Consider the following 23,304-nt stretch of genomic DNA (forward strand, 5'->3'; position numbering starts at 1 on the left):
TACATGTTGAACATCAAAAAATAACACCAAGCAAATAGTTAATTAAGTTCTTTTACACAAAGATCAGCTTATAATTTATGCATAACCCATGTTATAGCACAAAAAAAATTGTCCAGCTCATTTCACAATTTGTGATGTTGTTATTATGTGTCATGTATGCTTAGCTTTTAACTTATTGACATAAAATTAATTGAATTCAATGAAATTTTTTTTTCTATTTATAACATTTTTAAATGTCGATAGACACTTAAATCCGGCCCTAAATCCGGCCACCAAATCTGGCCGGGGCCGGATTCGGCCGGATTTGAAAAAAAGCCGGATATTGGCCGGAGCCGGGGCCGGGGCCGAACTTCGGTGCATCCCTAATACATACATACATACATGCATTCATACATACACGTATCGCATAAGATCTCGCGTATTGTAAGATGCACTCAGATGAATATGCAATATGCATGTATGTATGTTATTGTGGATGTGTGTACGTTATCATCGCTACAATAAATTAACAGAATATATAATCATATTTAGTTTTTGTAACAATATTTGAAGATCAAATAGAAGAAATTATTTTAGAAATACTGTTTACTATTGTATTTTATATAATACCATTGGACTAATGGTTTGAAATATCTTTCAGCTTGAGACTTATTATTTTTATGTTTGAATAAATTATTTGTATGTAACTTCTTAAACATCCCCACAATGAAACATGTGTTTGATGTATTTCTTAGAGTACCTTGACAAATGTCTTTAATGCTATTTTTTGTTCTCAATTTTAAATAAGGCGGATTTGTCCAAAGAGAATAATGCAGATTTTTAAAGAAACCTCTTAAAAGTTGTTGAAACTTTGCTTTTATAAACGTTTAAATGATAAACTAGATTTTTATTGCAACACTACAATTGATGTTTTTTAACATCTTAACATTTTGCAACAACTTGAAGACGAACTTCAAGGTTTTCATCTGCCAGTTAACGTTACATACAATCTCCAACGTATGTAGGTAAAAACGTTTTGTGAATGTTTTCAAACAATAAGATTTATTTTAAATGGTCTGGTCCAATCAAAAAAAAAATTTTGATCAGATCAGAAAAAAATAAAATATATCAAAACAAAACAATAAGCCAATCAATCCAAACCAAACAAACAAACATGAAAGCCATGAACGACAAGCTGGCAAAGGTGTTGAACCGAAAAAACGGTTAACATATTGTGTGAACAACAAGCTGTAGGACGTTGGAAGGTGTGGTTTGATGTAGTTGTATAAAATGTGTGATGCAATATTTTAAGTTGATGAAACGTTTGGCGATGAACGGTTTTTTTTGTCGGAAGAATTTTCAAATTATCGTTTAACGTATTAATCGTTTTGAAAAGAAGCCGTTATCAAGGTAAATATTTACAGGATAAAAACAACAGATTGGCTTTAACTGTGTTAATTTTTAAAAATTCTGAATTCAAAAAGCAACCACAATTCTTTGGTACAATTCTTTCTTACGTAATTCTTAAAGGCACCAACAACGCAAAGAGCTCATGCAAATAGGCCTCAATCAACACATCAAAGACATTGCATGTAACAGGCTAGAATCTATTTACATTCAAACCTAGACATTTTCAGCAATTTATTATTTGAATACAACCATAAAAAAAGAATAATTTCAAACAGGGGCAACATATTCAGCCACGTCTCAACAGAATCGATAATATATTATACTAGCATCGTCACGATCAATATCACGATAATTCTTCGTAAGAATAACAACATCAGTAACAGGTCAACTATAACAACAGCAAAAATAACAACAACAAGTCCACAACTACTATAATAGGAGTGCAACTGCCCAATAAACCAACCATACATAAACATAATCACATAAAGCAACACACAACAATACACAACAACAATAACAACGACATTTACACAATAACAACAGCCACAGTGAAAATAAGAATCGTAAGAAGCAACACGGATGATCAACAGAATGCATGAAAAATAACATGGTCTAAAAATAAACTTCCACGAGAGGAGATAGATAGTGTGGCGTGTTTGCTTGAAAACGTCTACATGCGTTTGTATGTGGTGTTTGTGATGCATGCATTTTTAATGCAGTTCATGCATTTGTATGTTATGATGCATGCATTGTATTTATACAATGTTAAATATATTTCAGCATGTTTGTGCACTGTACGTAGGTACGAAAGTATGAGCCTGTGTAAGCATGGAAATTACGTACACCATTAAGATTTGTGCTAGAATATTATGAATGAGAATAAATTTAAAAAAAAAGATAAAACAATTTAAACATAACAAATCGTTTTGTTAGCAATTTGAATTTTTGTATTTTTGCTGTCATCATGTGTCTACATATTCCCATAAACAGCTATTATATGCAAATGCGTGTTTTTAATACGAATGGAGGTAACTATTTTTAAATACTATCACAAGCACACATATACACACACAAACTCTTTTTTTATCTCACGCACACACACACGCGCGCACACATGCACACATTTAACTTAACCTCGTCAGAGAAGCACATCATTACTCTTCTGGCACAATGCAAAGACATGACTGTATTAGCATCTTCACAGATCCTCTTTAATAAAATATAATAAACATTCAAATTGTACTCTTCTGCTCCTCTTAATCGTCATCATCATCAACATTTGTGTCATATTGTTGTAGCATCATTATTTTTGTCATCTTTTTTCATCATCATCCTTCTCGTCACCACCATCACCATCATCGCACCATCCCAATCCTTACCTTACAACAACATCATTCTCATCTGGATTGGCAATCGACTCTGCTCACTTCATAATGTTATCTGCCATAAAACATTTAAAATTGCCCTATAAATTAAGTTATTATATGAATCACGTAATTTTTATGGTCTCATTATTTTAACACGTCTATATAGCACCTGGAAAAAGATGAAAATATACGTGAGGTATAATTTATATGTATAATGTGTGTGTACATAATACATAGTACATGTGAGTACACATACAATGTGTACGTACGAGTATGTATGGTGTGTATCTATATAACGTATATGTACACTGTGCTTTCATGTAAAAGGTTTAATGTCACAGGTCATTTGCACTCTTCGTGGGTTCAGAGGAATCAGCAGGCACCGCGAAACAGCACCAGGCCACGTTAACCACTGGGCCATCAAGCCGTCCAATATACAATGAACATGAAACGGACAGTTTTAGCATAATTAATTTTTGAATTAATACCAAAATTGTAATTAATTAGCGGTAGAGTTTGGAATAATGAGCTATAATCCATGTATCATGAATATTAAAACAAATCAAGACAAATAAGCAGACGGACACAGAATGGTACTGACAAATAAGCAGACGGACATACAGTGGCACAGACACATAAGCAGACGGACACAGAGTGGTACAGACACATAAGCAGACGGACACAGAGTGGTACAGACACGCAGTTTCATAGACAGATGCAGTCAGACAGGTAGGCACAGAATGTTAAAGATGGAAAGACAAACTTTTATATTAACAGACAAACTCAATCACTCCATCAGATATAAAGTACTCGCTAATGTTGAATGTTTCTATTTTTTAAGTCATTGCGGTTAATAATGAAGTCGTTTTCAAGGTTAACTTCAATTAATAGTTTGCTATTTTTTATTGTTTTTTTTTAATTTTTAAGAAAAAAAAATGTAAACGTTATTTATAAAAATATAATCTAATTGAACATTATGTAGTATTATGTAAAATGTTTTTTGCACACTATGTAGTTGCAGAAAAGAACTATTACTATCACTATTCTCCTCTACTTTCCAGCTCGTGCGAACCATCATCATAAAAGTTTGCCAACTTTAACAACCCAATTAAGTAATTCTCTATAAACAAAATGTTCAATAATGTTCTCAAACATCGTCTCAGATCAAGGACTCGCTTGCATTATATTTTTAAGCGCGCGCATTTGAGAACGAAGAAATAACTTTAGAACGATTTCTTGAGAGCTATTGTAGTACCGTTCCAACAAAAATGAGCACCATTAAAAATAATCATAAAAATCATTCTCATGCATGTTGTTGTTTTTATTATTTTTATCAAACTGATGAATCTATTGTATGAAATGGTTCAACGCAAAAAACTACACACACACACACACACACACACACACACACACACACACACACACACACACACACACACAGACACACACAGACACACACAGACACACACAGACGCACACACACACACGTTTATTGAATGTTTGGTTCGATGCATCACGACCATAAATTTTTTATTTTTACAACACAAATTAATACATTGTATATTTTACCATGTAACATTACATTACTACCAATTATAATGGAAAAATTATGCTTTGATGATAAAGCTAATGTTCTTATTTATGACATTTGTTTTGTAATGATAAAACAGTTTCATTTGTATATAAATCAATGCAACCATTGCAAGAATCCAAAGAGGTATCTTAACAAATTGATGCTTATAAATTAATGTACATACATATGGAATCGCATGCAAAAATAATACAAAATCATTAAATTTTTATTTCAAGTTTAGCGATCAAGAAGTGATAACAAAAAAAAAGTGTAAATACAACGCAGAGGCTGGGGGAGCATTGAAAAGATGCTAAATCAGCGAGTTAAAGTGTTGCTGGCGTGAAGTTTTTTTAAAAAGCCAGTAGTTCACAATATAATTTAAATTGAAGTTTTGTTCAACAGACTACCTTCCTTCATTCTTCATTTTTGTTTTGCTCTGTTTAATTTTTGTTTGCTTGTTTGGTTCTTGCTCAAAGTATGCTACCTCCGAATTAAGTTTATAATTTTTCTTATTCGAAATTGCAAAAATCTGACCAACTTAATAAAATGATTTGTCTTGCATGATGATAAACGCTAAATGTTTTGGAAATGAATTGAAATCAGATCGTTTGTTAAAGAAGCTGTTACAAATTAAACATCAATATTAAAATTAAAGTTATTTATATAGCTGTTTTGGAATGAAAGTATCATTAATATTTGTTTGCTGTTATCAAATTTTATGTCTTTTCATCTTATGCAGATAGCATTTAGCTGAGCATGTCGTTCTCGCTTAATTGAAGTGAACGTTAAAAATCTCATAAAAAAAATTCATCTTTTTAACGTTAACAGATAACATACAACTTTTTGATTAATAATTAGACGACTAATAATAAAAAAAATATTAAAAATAAATAAAATGAAACGTGCACATAAATATATAAGTAAAATACTTCAACGCCAGTTACACGCTGTGGGTAGACATGCCAAGTTATCACTCAACGGTGATGGCTCTAATTTTGACACGCATTCCAGGAAATAAATTCTCTCTACAGGCTCCTCTGTATATAACAATTATATGGCTGTCGTGTCCACAACTTGCGACTACTGTAGTAACTTCTCGTGCGTTGCAGTTGTTAGCGGCTGTTGTGGATGTATTGCTAATTGCGTTGTGTTATTTTTGTCCCGCTTTCGTGTTGTCTCTTATTTGCATCTATTTATTTTTCGCTATAATAACAGCGTCTAGAATTTCATCCAGAGTATCATCTTTATGTTCAGTTTTGTGTTTGGCGCCATTTCATTGGAATGTTAATTGTCAATCTTACATGTTTCCATTTGATCCATGTACCTAATATTATGATGATTTCAAGAGCCTGCGCCATCAGCCATCATCTGCATCTCCACTGAAAGATTATTATCTTTATAATCAGCTTCGTTGTTGCTGAAAAAACCAAGTTTTAATTATCTACATTGCTTGGAAGGTAATAATAACAATATTATTTTACAACGTTATTAAAAATCGGTTGCGTTAACTTCACTTACAACCATTATAACTTGTAACGATTTTATTTTTTAATCAGCAAAATTTCATATATGCAAAATAAATTAATGAATTAATTTGTTTCATTTATTAACAATCAACAACAAATCCCAAGGTTCTTCAAACGTACCAGCCCCATAACGGTCTCAATGCTGCTGTACCAAAGAAATTTTCAACAAACAGTTGACCTATAAACTTGAAAGCATCATCAATTTCTACTTAATCAGCATCGACAAAAAATTGAAAATTTTTTAAAAATAAAATTTTCTTAAATGTGAAAAATCTAGGACAACACTACAACAGGAGAAAACTACCAAAAAAAGTTAAAAACTGTGATACTAAATACAAACAACTTCAATCGTTGCAATATTTTCAAACAACGTCTATTTGTAACACTTATTCAGCCGCTACTGCTACCACCATTATTAATTATATTATTATTATTATTATTGTTGTTGTTGTTGTTGTTATTATTATTTATTGTTATTGATATTATTATTGACGCAACAACGTTGAAGCTGAATGGAATTCATGTGATCCTCTTGCTAATCCGCCCTATCACAAAACACGACGTACTTGAAATAGATCATCTACTTTGACAGTTACGTCATCACCATCGTCGTCGTCGTCGTGATCATTGTGGTTGTCATCATCATCGTCATCATCAGCATCATTGTGATCTCCATCATCTAGACTCATAATTTTTATCACCTTACTCATTATTTTATCATCGTCAAAAAATGTTCGCCAAACTGCATCAGTAATATAATTGATAAAACTTTTTCTAGTTCCATAAACCTCGCGTATACAAATTCATGTGAATATAACAAGTAGTTGCGAAACATTAGAAAAATGACGTCACCGACGCAGACATCAAATTCCGGCGGATTGGGATCGTTGAGGCTGACAAGCAGTTTGGCGGCTGCTGTTTTGAGTGGTGTTGGTCATCCTCCTCTGCCGGGAATGTTCAAATGGGACGCTGCAAAATTTGAGGAGGAAATTAAAAGAGAAAAAAGAATACGCCGGAAACAGAAGGTGATTGGTTGTTTGAAAAGGTTTGTAGCATTCCTCTTTTCACACGTTGGTCTGGCCGGGATGGTTGTCGTGTATTCAATTGTCGGAGCTTTCATTTTCCAGGTTAGCTTGTTGGTTGGTTGTTTGGTAGGTTTGCTGGTTGATTTTTCCAGATGGTTGGCTGGTTAGATAATTTGGTAGGTTTGCTGGTTGATTTTTCCAGATGGTTGGCTGGTTAGATAATTTTTAAGTTTGTTCAATTCTAAAAATTATTGAAATTAGCTTAGCTGCTTTGAAAGTGCGTTAAAAGTGTGGTTATGTGGTTATGTCTTTATTATGTTATGTTACTAAAATAATAATTAGCATTTTGTTGCTTTCCAGTGCTTCAGATAATGCACGCACTATATATAATCTCATAATGTACTTCTAATATTTTTTGACACATGGCATTCCAATGATCGTCAACGTAGGTCATCGAGAAGGAGCAAGAGAAGGCCGACAAAATAAAATATTCGAGAATGAAAGACGTCTACATTAACAGAACCGTCGACTTCATCCGCAGCCAGATCTACTACTACAACAACAGGAGCAAGAAGATCAGCAAGCACCACGTCCTCAGTTACAACATCAACATGCAAAACAATCTCAACTCAACACGCTTCGTCCAGTACCACAACGATCAACTCATTACGGAGATCGAGAATCTTTCTTATGATATGCTTTTCAACATTTTTTTGAACTTTCAAGAAAATGTGACCGAAGCTGTAAAGTCAGGAGGGTGGGACGGGAAAGATGAAACAAGTGAGTACATATTCTGTCTAGTAATTTTTTTTTATTTCGCTGTAACACATTTTCGAACTTCTAAAACCTCCTAACTTTACCAGCGAACACGGTTTAATATTAGCAGCCCGTGGTCATGCGCTCATAAATTGGATCACGATGATCGTACATACTCAATGAAGCAAGCAGCCTCAGTGCATGAACACGGACCGACATTTACATATGATCTGATCACGATTACAATATAAACAAAAAAAATTATAACAGTCATTGACTTATAAATAACCACCCATCCATCAATCCATCCATCCATCTATCCATCCATCCATCCATCCATCCATCCATCCATCTATCCATCCATCCATCCATCCATCCATCCATCCATCTATCTATCCATTTATCTATCCATGCAAACAGCTGATGATCATCTGCAGTGGTCGTTCGCTGGGGCTCTCCTGTACGTCGTCACTGTCATAACAACAATAGGTCAGTTGACTTTCCACGTTCATGCTGTTTTATTTTTCTAAATTTTAGCTACAGTTAAACTAACTTAAACTTTTATTCCAAAATACGTTTGATGTCATTTAAAACGGTTACAGCCATAAAAATAAGCCAAAACCTACTCTACCAACTGAACCGGCCAGTATTAACATATGAACAAACATCAATTATCTAACTCCAGCCAACATGTACTAACAAATAATTTTTAACAAATCGCCAAAAAAACATTTCAAACAGTAAGCTTGAAATCAATAAAACCATTTGTGGGTAAACATGGAGAGAGAGAGAGAGAGAGAGAAAAAGAGAAAGAAAAAAAGAAAGAGAAAGAGAGAGAGAGAGAGAGAGGGAGGGAGAGAGAGAGAGGAAATTATGAATTATTGCATGGTATTGTATGCATTAATAGATGAGTATGTACATGAGGAGTGTGTGTGCCGCTTCTCCTATCTGAATGATGTCCTTGTGTATCTGCATGCAAATTATATATTTCCAGAGATATGTTTTCATAGATATTTGCGGATGCAATTGTATCGCTTTGTGAATTTTGTTATCCCACTTTTTATATGCAGTTTATTTTTTTCACAAACGAAAGTGTTTCTCATTTTTATTCTCTAGCAACATATTTTTTGCACAATTTAGTAATTTTAGATTATTTTACTCAAATAAGTTTGTGCGGTTTTAAAGACAGCGTTTAAAAATATCTAATAGAAACGGAATTTTTTTTTCCAGCTCATTAATAAGTTAAGCACTCAAACATGTGAACGCACAAACATGTGAACGCACAAACATGTGAACGCACAAACATGTGAACGCACAAACATGTGAACGCACAAACATGTTCAGTGAGATTTTTTTCCACGTTAACCAACTTTTCTTTCAATTGTTCTGATAAGATTTCTTCATTTTTTTCAATTTTTCATGATTTACATTAAGTTACAGTACACATGAGCAGTGTAAATAAACGAATAAACAAACAAATAAAAAGCAAATAAGCAAACCAGTGTATGTGTTTAAACTGTGAAAATATTTTTACATTCATTAATTTAATTTTGTTTATAATTCTACTCATGCAACAAAATGAAATGTTTAATAAGACAACATATAAAAGTTTTAAAATTTACGTTGATGATGTAAGGAAAAATAATAGAAAAATAAAATGATATGGCTTGCTAGTAAGCAATTACCGACTGATGAGAAAAAATAAAAAACAGTTTGAGTTTATTAAGTTTAGCAAAATTAAACTTCAACGCTTTTAATTCAGTTGATTTCATGTTGGGAGATTGATGTGGGAAACGTCCTGTTAATTATTTCCTAATAAGGTTTATCACGCTTATTAGTTCTTGTTTGAATACTGGTTGCATTGACATGCTAACATTTAAAAAAATCTTTCGAATGCTTTCATGCTGTTCATTATCATGAGAATTGCATAAAGGTTTCAAATATAACTTAATTTGCAAATTTGTAGGCAAGCATTACGGAAAAAAGATAATTTTTTGTTGGCATATTTGATTTTAATTGTTAAACGAACAGAAATTCAAATTTAGCACAAAAATTTGAAATAAGCATAGGAAATATTATAATTTTCAGTTTTTTGGTTTCATTTCGTTTTTAGCAACGTTGAAGAGACTGAAGAGCGCGCGTGGATAATGTACGTAGAGAAAATGGAATATCAAATAAATGAATGGCTTTTTTACTATTAAGATGTACCTGACTACAATTTCTTCAGTGAATCCTACTTAACACATGCTGCTATCAATATTATGTACTGCAGTTTTTTTGTAACTTAAAATGGAGTAAATTTAACGCGCTCTTCTGGATTTTCTGACAGAAATTGTTACAAAGTTTTTGTTAATTACGTTTTGTTTTCAAAAACAAAATCTTTTTAACTACGTAAGATATTTTCAAATCAATAGAAAAATGTTTATTTATCAAAACTGTCCAACTATCGTTATTTTTTTCTTTTGCGTTTCAAATGTTTACAGTAAATGATGAATGATCTTCATCATAAAACGTACAAATGACTGCTTACCAGGCTCCGCTGTTAATTCCGTAGTTTGAAATGTAGAAAATATAATGAACTTATACGAAAATTTGTAGGTGCATTTATAAAAAGGTATTTGACCAATTCTTGTAACAATTAGAAGACCCAGTTTTGAATTGCGAACAGGTTCAGAGGAAATTTATAACAGGACATTTTTAGCAGGAACGCTTACTATAATCTTCTAATAATAAATAAAATCATAGTTGGAAATTGGAATACATCGATGGATGGTGTTGTTGGATCGTCATCTCTTTGAACTGCAGATCTCAACAGGACAATCCGGCGGACGTTGAACTGCAGCGTGAAGGCAACCCTGGTGCATTTGCGCTTATTTTGATTTGTGATCGTTTGCAAGAGTTCGTCTTGTGAGCTTGATGTTTTATGTTTCTTGACTGTTAAATTATTGCGTGGTAGCATTAATTTTCTTCAAGTGACCTTAAATTTTAATAAAAAATTTGCTTTGTCCAACCAGTGAATGCATGTGTAATAGCAGTATTTTTTATTTTGGGTTTGTTTTGTTAAAAGTTAGATCTTTCTGCCAAATTTCACTTAAATAAATAGATGGAGGAAGTGAATAAATTGCCTTGAAACTCTCGGCTTCTTAGTGCCTCACTTTGTTTTACAAGAAGTGTTTCAAGTTCCTTCACAATCTCTCGCAATAATAAAATCCTCTAACCTTTTAAGCTAAAATGTTCTTTATATTTTTTAAAAATTTATCCGCCTTTTTGCATAAATAAATATATAAAAAGTATATAATATCATTAACATGACGACAGAAAGAAATGTTTATAATGTTTTGTATATGTTTCCTTACGTGGGCTGGCACGTGATGAATGACGTCCAGGGAGCAGTATAAACTGACAGAATGCAACACTGGATGTTGTTTTAGTTACGTCTGTTGTTGTTGGTGCTGAACTGTGAGAACAGGTTGTTTTGGCTATTTCTTTTTTGTCTTTTGTTTCTACTGTGTTTCTTGTGTGTGTGTTTATGTGTGTTTGTATGTGTGGTGTGTGTGTGTGGTGTGTGTGTGGTGTGTGTGTGGTGTGTGGTGTGTGTGTGGTGTGTGTGTGTAAGTGGAGTGAGTGTGTGTGTTTGAGCGTTTGTCTTCTCGATCATGTATTTTCGGTAAGTTTGCTAAAAAATAAATGGGAAACGTAAAAGTTGATTACCCTGAATATATTTTTATCTCGTTTTGTGTAGATGTCTCAAAGGGGAGAAGAGCCCCACCTGCCCTCTCTTAAATCCGACCCTGTTCGTCACGTTAATGTTGTTTGTTTGCACGTAATAAAGGTTTTGTTTTAAACACTCGTGCATTTTATGGGAGCCGGTATTTGCGATGCGGCACTTCTTCTGTAAATAACTTTTATGGCATTCAATAACTGAGTAACTATTGCTTTTAATAAGTGCATAATAAATGTTGAAGGTGATGATGGTGATGGCAAAGAGGTGGTGTGGGTAATATGAAGTTGATGAAAAAGATAACACTGTGATGATAATTGGTTGCCGCTGCTGATGAGAATAATTGCAAGACCTAATTAGTTCAGTGATTAGGAAGAAGTTTGTTTGCTAATTAGTGGCCTCGTGAAAACAGTTGAGAGCTTTCAACGCACATTTGCTCAATTTTACTTTCTACACACCAACATATTTAAAATTAGAACTCTTCACTGCAAATATTAAAAAAAAAACTTTGTATCTTTTCAGTTGAAGTTCATTGAAAAGCATTGCAAATTTTTTTTTCTCACGTTGCAAATATTGATTCCTTCATTGTAGGGAGATGTTCTTCAATCAGGCCTGACAACGTATTTTAGTTTTTCCATCTTCTGGTGAATATTTAAATTCATTTGGTTATAAAATTGATGGTTCCGTACAAAGAGTGATTTAAAATGAAGACATAATTAGGTAGGCTGGCCGGGTTTTCTTATTACCGCGAGTAAAAATTATTTACTGCTAAGTTTGTGCGTGAATGATGAACGTCCATAACTCTGATTATAAAAATTTTCATACAAATTACATTAAAAATAACATTTATTTGTTTTTGTAATAAAAGATTGAGAGTTACGTTATTAATTAAATAAATAACATAGCGTTTAATGGCTCATGTTGATAAGAACAAAATCACATAACATGTAGTAACGAATCGACCGACTGACTGACTGATTAATCAGAAAACATGCTTCGACATCGGCTGGAATGAATGGTTCGATAAGTCATGCAGAACTATACATGCTGTGCAGTAGGAATGAGATAACATAAATTATATAATTATTAACTAACTGTTAAGTTTTATTCATTTTTTTATTTATTATTTTTTTATTTATTTTTCATTTATTTATTCGTTCGTTCATTCATTCATTCGTTCGTTCATTCATTCATTCATTCGTTCATTCGTTTGTTCATTCATTCAATCAATTATACATTCATTCATTCATTCACTCATTTATTTATTTATTTATCCTGATAGTTGTAACTTTTAAAATTCTAAAATAAAATTATCACGTAACTTTTGCCTTGCTAAATTTTTTTGGTGTTGGACGAGTTCACTGGTTTTGAGGTCATAATTACCTTCTGACAGCAATAAATTGGATAAAAAATCAATTTTTTCTTTCATATTTTCATCTGCTGTTGTCCACACATCTGCTGCTAATCAAATTAAAAAATTTTTCAAGTTTTTTACTTTAAAAAAAATTGGTTACTCATTAACGAAAACTTGGTTTTCACAGACATTTTTAGGTTTTACGTAAAATAATTTTGCAGTTTCGTTTACAGTTAACTATTCGTTCTTAAGTAAGCCACGATGGCCTGCATCTAAACGACATTTACATTCTTCACACAATACTTATAATTAAAATAATGAACAATTTCATTTTTTTGCTTGCTTAATATATTTATTTATTTTGTTTTTTTTTATTAAATAGATTTTTTAAATCTAAAAATTTTTTTTTTTCTGAGAATATCATGTTGTGGTTGTGGTTTTAAGTGTAGTTTGAGATGCAAGACAATTTAAAAGAGAGGAACAACAACAACAACAACATTAATATCCACCCATCATACTCTCAAGTCTCGCCTCTTTGTATAAACAGTTTTGATTAGGAAACATAAGAATCTTGAAAGCCCAACGATAATAATGAAAAACAAAATGATGATGACTCACCATACTCAAGTTATAAATAAATCAATTGAACCTCGCCAAACTTAAGCACGTGCTCATACGCGCGCACATTTACACACGCACGCAAACACACACGCACGCGCACACAAATTTTTATAGAAAAAAAAATATCATGCATCTATGTGTAAGTTAACTTACGTAGATAGGTTCTTGAGTGTTTCTACGTGTTAATTTCCTAAACCTAAATATTTTTACCTGGAGTAATGTCAATTTATGACTGTTGGTTTGTTGTAGCTAATGGGTAGGCTCCTAAAAATTATATTTTGAAGAAAAAAAATTGATGAAATGAGCGCAAATTTTTATATTTCAACAGGCAGTAGGCAAGCAGGGAGGATCGTTTGAGTGTTGGTAATTTTAGATTTTGTTTGTTTACAATGATTCGCATTCATTTCCTCGGATGGCTTTTTCATAATTTTTTTGTTTGTTTTTATAATTGCTGGATAAAAATAAATACGCACATACTTTTTTTTATAATTTTTCGAGTTTTGTTGGGGCATTTTTGCTTATTATAACCAGTTTTTATAAAAATATACTTGTGTGCGTGTGTGATTATGCGTGTGTATATGTTTGAATGTATGTGTGCACGTGTTCTTATGTATGTGCGCCTGTTTTTGGTTATTAAGTAAAATGTCTTATAACAGTCATATCAACATAAATAACGTTCTACTCTCTCTTTTAACATATCGTGTTTCTCTCTCTTTATCTTTTTTAATCCTTCTCTTTTTAGTATTTTTTTTATTTATATTTTTTTCTGCGCTACATTTGTATTTTTTCCACCCGACTATGTATTATTGTTATACGCAAACAAAACAACTTTTCAACAAATTCAAACAAATTGTATAAGCTTCATTTTTTTTTGTTTGATGTTTATTTTTAAAATACAACAGTTTATTTCTGTAGAAACTCCCTAAGTTACCGAAAACTGAAAAATGGTTTTGCGAAAGAAAAACAAACAAACAGAAAAAATAAATAGCTTATACAAAAAAACAAACTAAAGCAAAACTAGACTAAATACAATGAGTGGCGTAAGTGACAAGTATAAAAAATGAGATACAATCATTTTTTTTCTTTTCTACTTCAACTTTTGGGTTAAAACAATTTTCTGGCTGCCAAAATAAAAAGTTTCTTGAAGTTAACTGTTTGTTACACAACACAATGCAGAGCGTTCTTGGCATGTTCTACTGATGTGCAGGTTACTCATTATCAGCGCGGTCAATGTCATCCTAGATCCTAGATTTATTTTTACAATTTTTTAGTTGGTGATGGAAAATTTTTATTATATTTTATACAATAAATTTATTACTTTAATCAACAGAGAAAATTTTTTTCTAAAAATTTAATTTTTGATCGCAGAAAAAACACGAGTTTGTTCTGTTCTGTTATGATGATAATTTGTTTGTTTAACTAAAAATATTAACTGATTAACTCAGTATTATATCTGCGCATAATTCAAACAAGCTTACATAATGATTCACATATGACTAATTAAACAATTTATTCTATGAGCACACAAAAATCTTATCATGATTCATTGAAATTAATATACTATAATCTTATAAAGAAGAACAACAATCAAATTAGGCGCACAACGTGACAGTCATAAAGGCTGATTCTCTTTATTTTACAAATTTAAGTTTCATTAAAATAAATTACAATAAAACTGGCATGAAAATCAAACTAAAGTTGTCTGTGTCTATGTCTGTATGTGTGTGTGTATGTATGTGTGTGTGTGTATGTTTGTGAACGTGTTTATATTTACGTGTGAGTGTGTATGTTTGTGAGCGCGTTTATATGTGCGTGTAAGTGTGTGTGTGTGTGTGTGTGTGTGTGCGTGTGCGTGCGTGTGTTTATTTAGATACAAAAGCCAATAGAAACAAACAAAACATTTGTGTGTTTTGAGAGCCTGTGTGTGGGGGGTTTGAAATTAATGGGATTGCTTCGTCCGCTGGGAGCGCCAGATATTTATTAACACGAGTCATATCAAAAGTAACTATAAAAATAGTTTTTCGCCTTCATGTATACATATATAAATGAAATATATATATATATATACAATAATTTATAAAGATCACTGCGTTTTCGGCATTATTCAACTTGAATATTTCCCCAAAATTTCTCTCAAGGACATGGACTAAATGCGACGTCACTGGTGAAAGTAACGTTAACTCTAATCTCAATAATGAACTTAGAGAAAAAAAGAAACTCAACTACAAGTGTGTTGCGTGCCTGCGTGTGTGCATTTGTGTGTGTGTGTGTGTGTATTTGTGTGCATACATTAACTTTGTAACGTATACATAATTGAAAATCTATTGATAGAGTATTTCATCTCGAATATCGAATGTGACATCAAACAAACAACAAAAAATACAGAATATAGGGGTGAACATACAACATTTCCCATTGGAACACAATTTTTGTACACCCACACACACACATACACACACACACACACACGCGTGCATACAAACACACTATAAAATACGAATAAATAGGTCGTTTTATAATTATTTTTATAATATATTAATATAAGGCTTTTTTATTTTTTTTTTGGTATGTAATGTATCATTGTGTTTGTGCGCATGTGTGCGTGTGTTCTTTATTTTAAATATTTGAAAAAAGTTTTATGAAAAATAAAAAATCGAAAAAACAAGAAAATGTAATAAACAACGCCAATTAACCTAGATAGTTTTCTTCCTAATAATGATGTAATGGCAAAAAGTAAATTGAAAATATGCATGAGATAAGAAACAGACAAGCAAGCACTCCACTGATCATCTTACATTTGTATGGTGTCAATTCATTCTATGAAGCCCTATAACGTCATGTGAAGTTTTGCCAAGCCATTTTGCGAAGTCATATTGCAAAGTCACGTTTGGTCCCTGGCACATGTGATTACGATGTGATAATGTAATGACTATGATGTTGCGGTGATGTAATGATGCAAAAATAAAATGATAGAATGATGCAAAAATAAAATGATAGAATGATGCAAAAATGAAATGATATAATTACATAATGATATAAGAAGTTGGACGTCATCTCCACTTAGTCATTCTGATGGATGGCTAATTGATTTTTCAGATGTGTGTGTGTGTGTGTGTGCATGTGTGTGTGTGTATGTGTGTGTACGTGTGTTTATGTGTGTATGTGAGAGAGAGAAAGCGAGAGAGAGAGAAAGAGAGAGTGAATCACGAAGAAGACTCATTCATTTTCAATCAAAATTAATCCATAAAAACGATATTTGTTGAATTTGGTTCCTTGACGGACATAAAAACTGCGTATAGGATAATGATCTACTATGAATTTCATGGAAGAGTTCTATATATAATTTGTTTGTAGGTTTACGAATAATATACAAATATTTTTCTAGATGTTTTTGTGTCTAAATTTGTGTGTCTGTGTGCGTTTGTGTGGGTTTCGTTGCATTTTCAACAAAGATACAACAAATTTAATGTGTTAATTATTTTTGAAATTTATATATATTATGTTCGTGCAATTTTTGTCTGGCAGTTTATTTTCATCTATCGGGCTTGTTCATCTGATGGACATCAAACTTCCAACAAAATTTTGACACATCAATTATAAAAACATCAATCTGTTTTGAAGTTTATTCAATCATTACAAATTGAAAACTTCAAAACAGTATTCTGGTAGCAATCACAAAATTCCTGTAAGTGAACCACGCACGCGATGAAGTTTCGCCATAAAAATGATAATAATATAGATAATAAAGAGCACCTACACAAAAACAAACATACAATAAAAATTGATGGATGCAACTGACCTAACATGGAGACACATTTGGAAATAGCACACCACACTTTTGGACGAACGACCTCAAACAACCCGCACGTACTTTCCATCTAAAAAGAAAGATCACTTTTATGCAGCGTGACAACAACCCCACGTTTGTGTTCTCTCTCTCTCTCTCTTTCTCTTTCTCTGTGTGTATGTGTGTGTGAGTGTGGGTGTGTGATCTGCTTACCTATCTGTGTAATTTTTTTGTACGTTGTTATTTTATTTATTTTTATTTATTTATTTCAAAAATTTATAAAGCGCCGATTAAAAAAAAGAAAAAATTTCAAAAGCGCTACTTTATAGTCGAAAGAATAAACAATTGTTTGAGTACGTGTACATGATAACGAAACAAAAATCAAATCGAAAACAAATAAGTCTTGAGATTCTTCTTGAAAGCATCCATGTTCATTTCCGGCTTCTTCAGGGACTCTGGTAGACCATTCCATAACACTGGACCCAAAACAGCAATCCCTCGTGCACCAATACACAAGTGAGCCCTGTTTGCTATCATTAAATTTGAACAATCACTTCTCAAGCGAATGCCATCTATGGTCACTGATTTTTTCTTGATTATTTCCAACAAATATCTGGGCAAGATTCCATTCATGGCTTTATACATCAAGATACACATTTTAAAAATTATCCGTTTTTCCACATTCAGCCAATGAAGATCTTTTAGAGTCTGACTCACGTGATCGAACTTCAATCCTCCAACGATAACCTTCGCAGCTCTATTCTGTATGGATTGCAGTACTTTAATTGATTTCTTTGGGAGGCCATGAAACAAACTATTACAATAGTCCAGCCGTGAGTGAATGAAAGCATGAATCAATGTCTGTGTGGCTGATCTATCTAAATAGCTTCGAATGCGATATAATCTGTGCAACTGATATGTACATGACGAAGAGAGCATTTTCAAGTGATGTTTCATCGATAGATTTGAATCCAAGACAAAGCCCAAATTTGTTACTCTTTCACTGAATTCTATCTCTTGGCCACCGACATTTATCGAAGGTTGTTAGCCTTCACATAAACTTCATCTCCCATTGTACATAATTTCATAAAACCAAATACAATTATAATCAACAGCAAACATACATGTCCACAGAAATTTGCCTTGAAAACTCAAAAACTATACTTATATGCAAGCTTTTACGAACACACAACATCTAACAACATCTACCTCTTCCGACAAACCTACATGCTACATAAACTGCACATTTAAATACACAATAATTTCATTTAATTTTAATCACCTATACGCACTGACATACAATCATGAACACACGAAAACATGCACACATTAGATCTCACATTACTACTCACAAACACATACAAACATACATTCATCCAAAGGCTCGAATACACACCCACGCAAAACTACGCACATACCCATGCACGCACAACTACACACGCCCACAAACACTGGCTCACCCACCTCCAGCCAGGTTGGTACAAACATTCTCATCCACCCACCTACAAATTGATGTGGTGGTCATCATGTGCAAACAACATGAAAGCATCCAGATGATGTAACCGCCATAATGGGTCCACGATTAAAAGACGCAATATTTACTCCGTGTGTACGTGTGTGTGTGTGCGCGTGTGTGTGTATGTGTACGTATGTGTGTGTGTGCGTCAGTGTTTGTTTTTATTCTATGCATGTGTAGGTATGCAAGTTTATGAACGTTATCAAACCTTCTGTTGATTTGTTTGTAAGAGTATATTCATATATTTATACACATTTGTTGTGTTTTGAAATTGTAATCAGCTATTTGATAGAGCCGGATAACCAGCCACTAAATAGTTTTTTATTATTTTAAAAAATGTTTCAAAATGATGACAAAAACAAACAACACAGTTCATCCGTCAAATCCAGAACCATCGCTATTTTTATGCACACATTATTATTATTGTTATGCTATGTTCATCTCGCCGGCATGTTTACCTGGCACGCTAAATCCGTTTGAAAGCCTGGTCCACATCTATGTTAGTTTTTTTTTGTTATCAAATATTCAAATTTTATTATTCATTTAACCAGAAAATTTTATCTGTAAAATAATGCTCTTCCTTAAAAAAATACATATAAAACATTTTTTCTTAGGGCGTTTAAACAAATGATGCTCCAGAAAGTTTAAACGAGATTAAGATGAGCTGCGTTGAAAAGTTTATGCTAAAATACGTGAACTGGTTGTTAACATTAGCCTGATGTGGTTTCAAAATATATTGATTGACAGGTTAACTAAAAAAATGAAAACTTGGACATTGATTCGAGTCTTTCTTCAACTATCTTTCATCTATCCATCTATTTGTCTACTCATCCATCCATCTACCTAATTGTTTAACCACTCATTTGTCATTTTCTTCATCCGTTTATCGATCCATCCATCTATTCACCTATTTGTCCGTTCATCTACCCATTTATTTGTCCATCCATCCATCCGTCTGTTCATCTGTCTACTCAACCACCCATCCATCCACCCATCCATTTATCTATTGATGAAAAATTCATTTCGTCTATTTATGTAAGCGGCGTTAAACGATGTTATATCGATTAAGCGTTTACAACGAGACAGCATCTCAAATGTTGTCTCGTGTCCATCAACAACGAACCTCGGCCTGGCATGAGATGGTTTTAAGAAGTACCAGAAATTTATTATTTATATAAGTTAGTTGAGAATTTTTGACTTGAAGTATTATTTTCAATAATATAAGCATATTTGCGTAGAGAACAAGTCTGCTCAAGCAAGTTGGTTGTTAAATTAAAGATATAAAGAAGCAATATGTGTTGCACAGTTGATGTATTTATTACAAGAATTAAAAGCGATTAAATTCTTATATACAAGATGAATGTGAATTCTCAATCTATCTAACTTCAGCCGACCACCTTTCGATCTTTGGACTATTTCTAAGCCCAGTTTTTATTTAATTGTTATTATGAAAACTATTGTTTCATTTTGACTTTGAATTTTCAAACAAAATTTTCGTTGCCGGCAAATGGCGTACCATTAGTTCATCGCAAGTTTCACTTAATCTCATTTGAATGAGACTAATAAACTTTTATTTTCCTATTGCGATATGTTTAGCTGATATCAAATTATTAATAATAGTCAGCATTTTAAACAAGTAACAATATCACTTTATTGATAAGGTGATGGTATGGCCTATGAGATAGCCTGTTTTAAAATTACCCATTAATTGATTTATGATATTGCATGGAATATTAGACCACTGGATTACAAAAATAAGATAACCAGCGTTTTATTACCAGTCAACAATTTCAAATAAACTCTTTAATATTTTAAAATAAATTTATTGAATAATTAAATAAATAGGTTCTACGATGGCAACTCATGGAAAATCACAAGCAAATGTTTCATTGAAATAACGTCTGAGAATATTTCTTGACAAATGATGGAAAACTGGGATGTGTTTTGGTAGGAAGCACCATCATTATATTAAAAAGTCAAAAATAATAATTATGAATGAAACAAATCATTTTAATTAAGTATAAGTAGACCATATTTGAATTGGTGTCGTGATAGGAAATGTGTTTGTTCGAAACTCACCAGCGACCAACACGCCATCAACTGATGATCATGCATTTCATAATCTTTTTATCGCAGTGCAGCAAATGCTTTGCTAATTTTAATTTGCATGATAGCAACATTTTCAACATTGAAATTCATGCAAATGGTTTCGAATTGATTTAATTGTAAAGCGATATTGATTCGTTCGTAGTCCTATGCCAAATCAGCTTGATATGCAACAATGATTGATTGCTATAAAATTGTAAGAGTGGATTGGTTTGATTTACTAGTATGAATGTTTGATGCACAAGTGTTTGATTAATTGACAAGTGCAAATGTTTGATGTCTGAAAATGAAAATAAGATGCTTTATAGAAAATTTAAATGTACGCATGAGAAATGTAAACTTTTTGCATGAATATGTTTTAAAATGCTTGAATACTCATTTCTGGTCTGATTTGAATATTATAAAAAATTTCAGTAACATTGGATCGAGAGAAAGAGAAAATTTTTTTCTTTCGTAACATTTTCCGTCTTCTGGAAATACTTGATTCATGCCACCACATATTTTTTGACACCACAGTGTACGTACGTTGTAAGGCAAGGCATAACATAGGTACTGACTGATTAGTATAGATCACACACACAGATAAGCACATTCATCAAATAATTTTTGTAGTCACAGTCACTTATTCGTATGCAAATAAAACATTAAGAGGAAACATTTAGAAAACTGCTTACGAAAGAAAAGGTGCCATTTCCGAGTATTTCTCGCGAATGAATCAAACTCGTGTTTTCAATTAAACATTTTCTCACCTCATAGAAATTAGAAAATTTATTTAAAATGTTAATTTGAAATCTGTTGCATTTCATCATTTTAATAAATTTAATCGATCCATATTTAAACATTTTTTTATTTTATCAGTTTAAATTTTTTATAATGACAATTTCACGACCACGCTTATTGTTTTAAAAAAATTTAATACTTTTCAGTTATTAGAAATTTTAAAATATAGAAAAATATTAATACAATTGAGTTAACGCAGATTAAAATTATTCAACATTTAATTCTAGGATACGGACATATCGCCCCGAAAACCCAGCAAGGACGGATCCTGACAATCCTGTACGCTCTCATAGGCATCCCACTGACATTTCTCTACCTCTCCAACATAGGAAACTTTCTCGCGGACTCTCTGAAGAAAATTTGCTGCGGTGTTTGTTGCTGTTTACAGTGCAAACGTAAGAAGGATCGCGAAATAATGCGACTGAAAAGGAAACAGCATCTGATGAACGTCAGAAGAGAATTGTCCATGATGACTTATACCGACTTAAGTGGAATAAACAGCAGGCCCAAGTATGATACTGAAAATAATGTTTTACCGGCAATCAATGCCAATAACGTTACAGAAAAAAGTTTGTTATCGCCAGCGTCAGATCCATATATGGAGAAGAAAAATTCAGATAAGGATTTGTTAAGTTCAAAATTTCCTAGTTCATCGATATCTGGATCGTTTGATTACAGAGATGTTCAAAACGCTGCTATTGGAGATGATAAAAACAAACTGAACAACTTCAAACGGCATCAGAATAAAAGTTATTCGCCAAATAACATCGAGTTAACTGGCGTTACAAAATTTAAATGCAGTGTGACAATCACTCCACCGGAAGACGAAACTAACAACTTGGTGGAGCAATACACTCGAGTGGATGAAGATGGAAATCTGAAAGTTGTTGATGAATTCAAATGGAAAAATGTTCACAACGAAAAGTGCACTAAAATTCATCCGTCAAATCAAGAAGATTTTATCAGTTTAAATAACTTGAAAAACCACAAAAATGAAGCAGAAAACCGATGCGAATTAGAAATATTTGCAAATATTTTGAAGAAAATGAAGGGACCGCAATTTTGAGGTGAGACGATACAAACATCATAGTCGATGAGCGCAAAGAAAAACCAATTTTTGAAGTTGAGTACAATGATGAAAAAGAATGTGAAGAATTTTAACACGATTCAAATGCTTGTAATCATTCAATCCATTAAATCAAAAGAAATGATTCCAACCGATTGAAAAAATTGAGAAACAAAAAATATGAAACGAACAGTTATGGTGAAAAATTCAACCCCTGCAAACAATAAACAAAAAAATGTTGAAAATATACAAAAATCAACATCACTGGATCTCCCAGAAAATAATGTGGTGGTAGACTGTGAATTTAAGGATAAAGTCTATACCAATCGAACAAATACTTGTTACAACATGAATGATGAAGAAAATTATTTTCATCTGAAAAGAGTGGAAACTGCTCCAATAACTAAAGATTCACTAATGAAAAGTTTCAGAGAAAAAAATAGGAATTCAGATTCAAAGTTAGTTAAAAAGAGTTCATCGATGTCGGACGAAAAACAGAAAGACATGAAAGACAAATTGGCGTCAAAAAGCATCTGCAGAGAAAAATCAATTGTTGGAGTTGAAACGTTTTTTGAAAGAACAAATGGTATTTTTTCAAAATCAAGAAAAAAGGTCAAAAAACAATCTAGTCAGAAAGGCGAGAGAGAGGAACCAAAGAAGTTGCTCAAGCGGACCAACACGATGCCAACATCTTCGACGCTTGCTATGAATAACTTG

General features: G+C 32.5%; 3 protein-coding genes across 3 annotated transcripts; 2 read left to right on the forward strand and 1 right to left on the reverse strand.

Moving 5' to 3' along the window:
- Positions 1-6,697: 6,697 nt before the first annotated feature.
- HELRODRAFT_168276 (hypothetical protein) lies at positions 6,698-8,315 on the forward strand (the record flags this gene model as incomplete). The annotated part of the gene is made up of 3 exons (XM_009014157.1): positions 6,698-6,880; positions 7,330-7,660; positions 8,239-8,315. The coding sequence occupies 3 exons, from the start codon at positions 6,698-6,700 to the stop codon at positions 8,313-8,315; spliced, it is 591 nt and encodes a 196-aa protein (XP_009012405.1).
- Positions 8,316-10,349: 2,034 nt separating this feature from the next.
- On the reverse strand, positions 10,350-11,492 carry HELRODRAFT_168277 (hypothetical protein; the record flags this gene model as incomplete). Its single annotated transcript, XM_009014158.1, has 3 exons — positions 10,350-10,570; positions 11,072-11,150; positions 11,406-11,492. The coding sequence occupies 3 exons, from the start codon at positions 11,490-11,492 to the stop codon at positions 10,350-10,352; spliced, it is 387 nt and encodes a 128-aa protein (XP_009012406.1).
- Positions 11,493-17,136: 5,644 nt separating this feature from the next.
- HELRODRAFT_168278 (hypothetical protein) lies at positions 17,137-22,587 on the forward strand (the record flags this gene model as incomplete). Its single annotated transcript, XM_009014159.1, has 3 exons — positions 17,137-17,199; positions 18,590-18,593; positions 21,749-22,587. The coding sequence occupies 3 exons, from the start codon at positions 17,137-17,139 to the stop codon at positions 22,585-22,587; spliced, it is 906 nt and encodes a 301-aa protein (XP_009012407.1).
- Between the last annotated feature and the right edge of the window lie 717 nt (positions 22,588-23,304).

Source organism: Helobdella robusta, assembly GCF_000326865.2.
Source record: "Helobdella robusta unplaced genomic scaffold HELROscaffold_13, whole genome shotgun sequence".
Taxonomy (NCBI): domain Eukaryota; kingdom Metazoa; phylum Annelida; class Clitellata; order Rhynchobdellida; family Glossiphoniidae; genus Helobdella; species Helobdella robusta.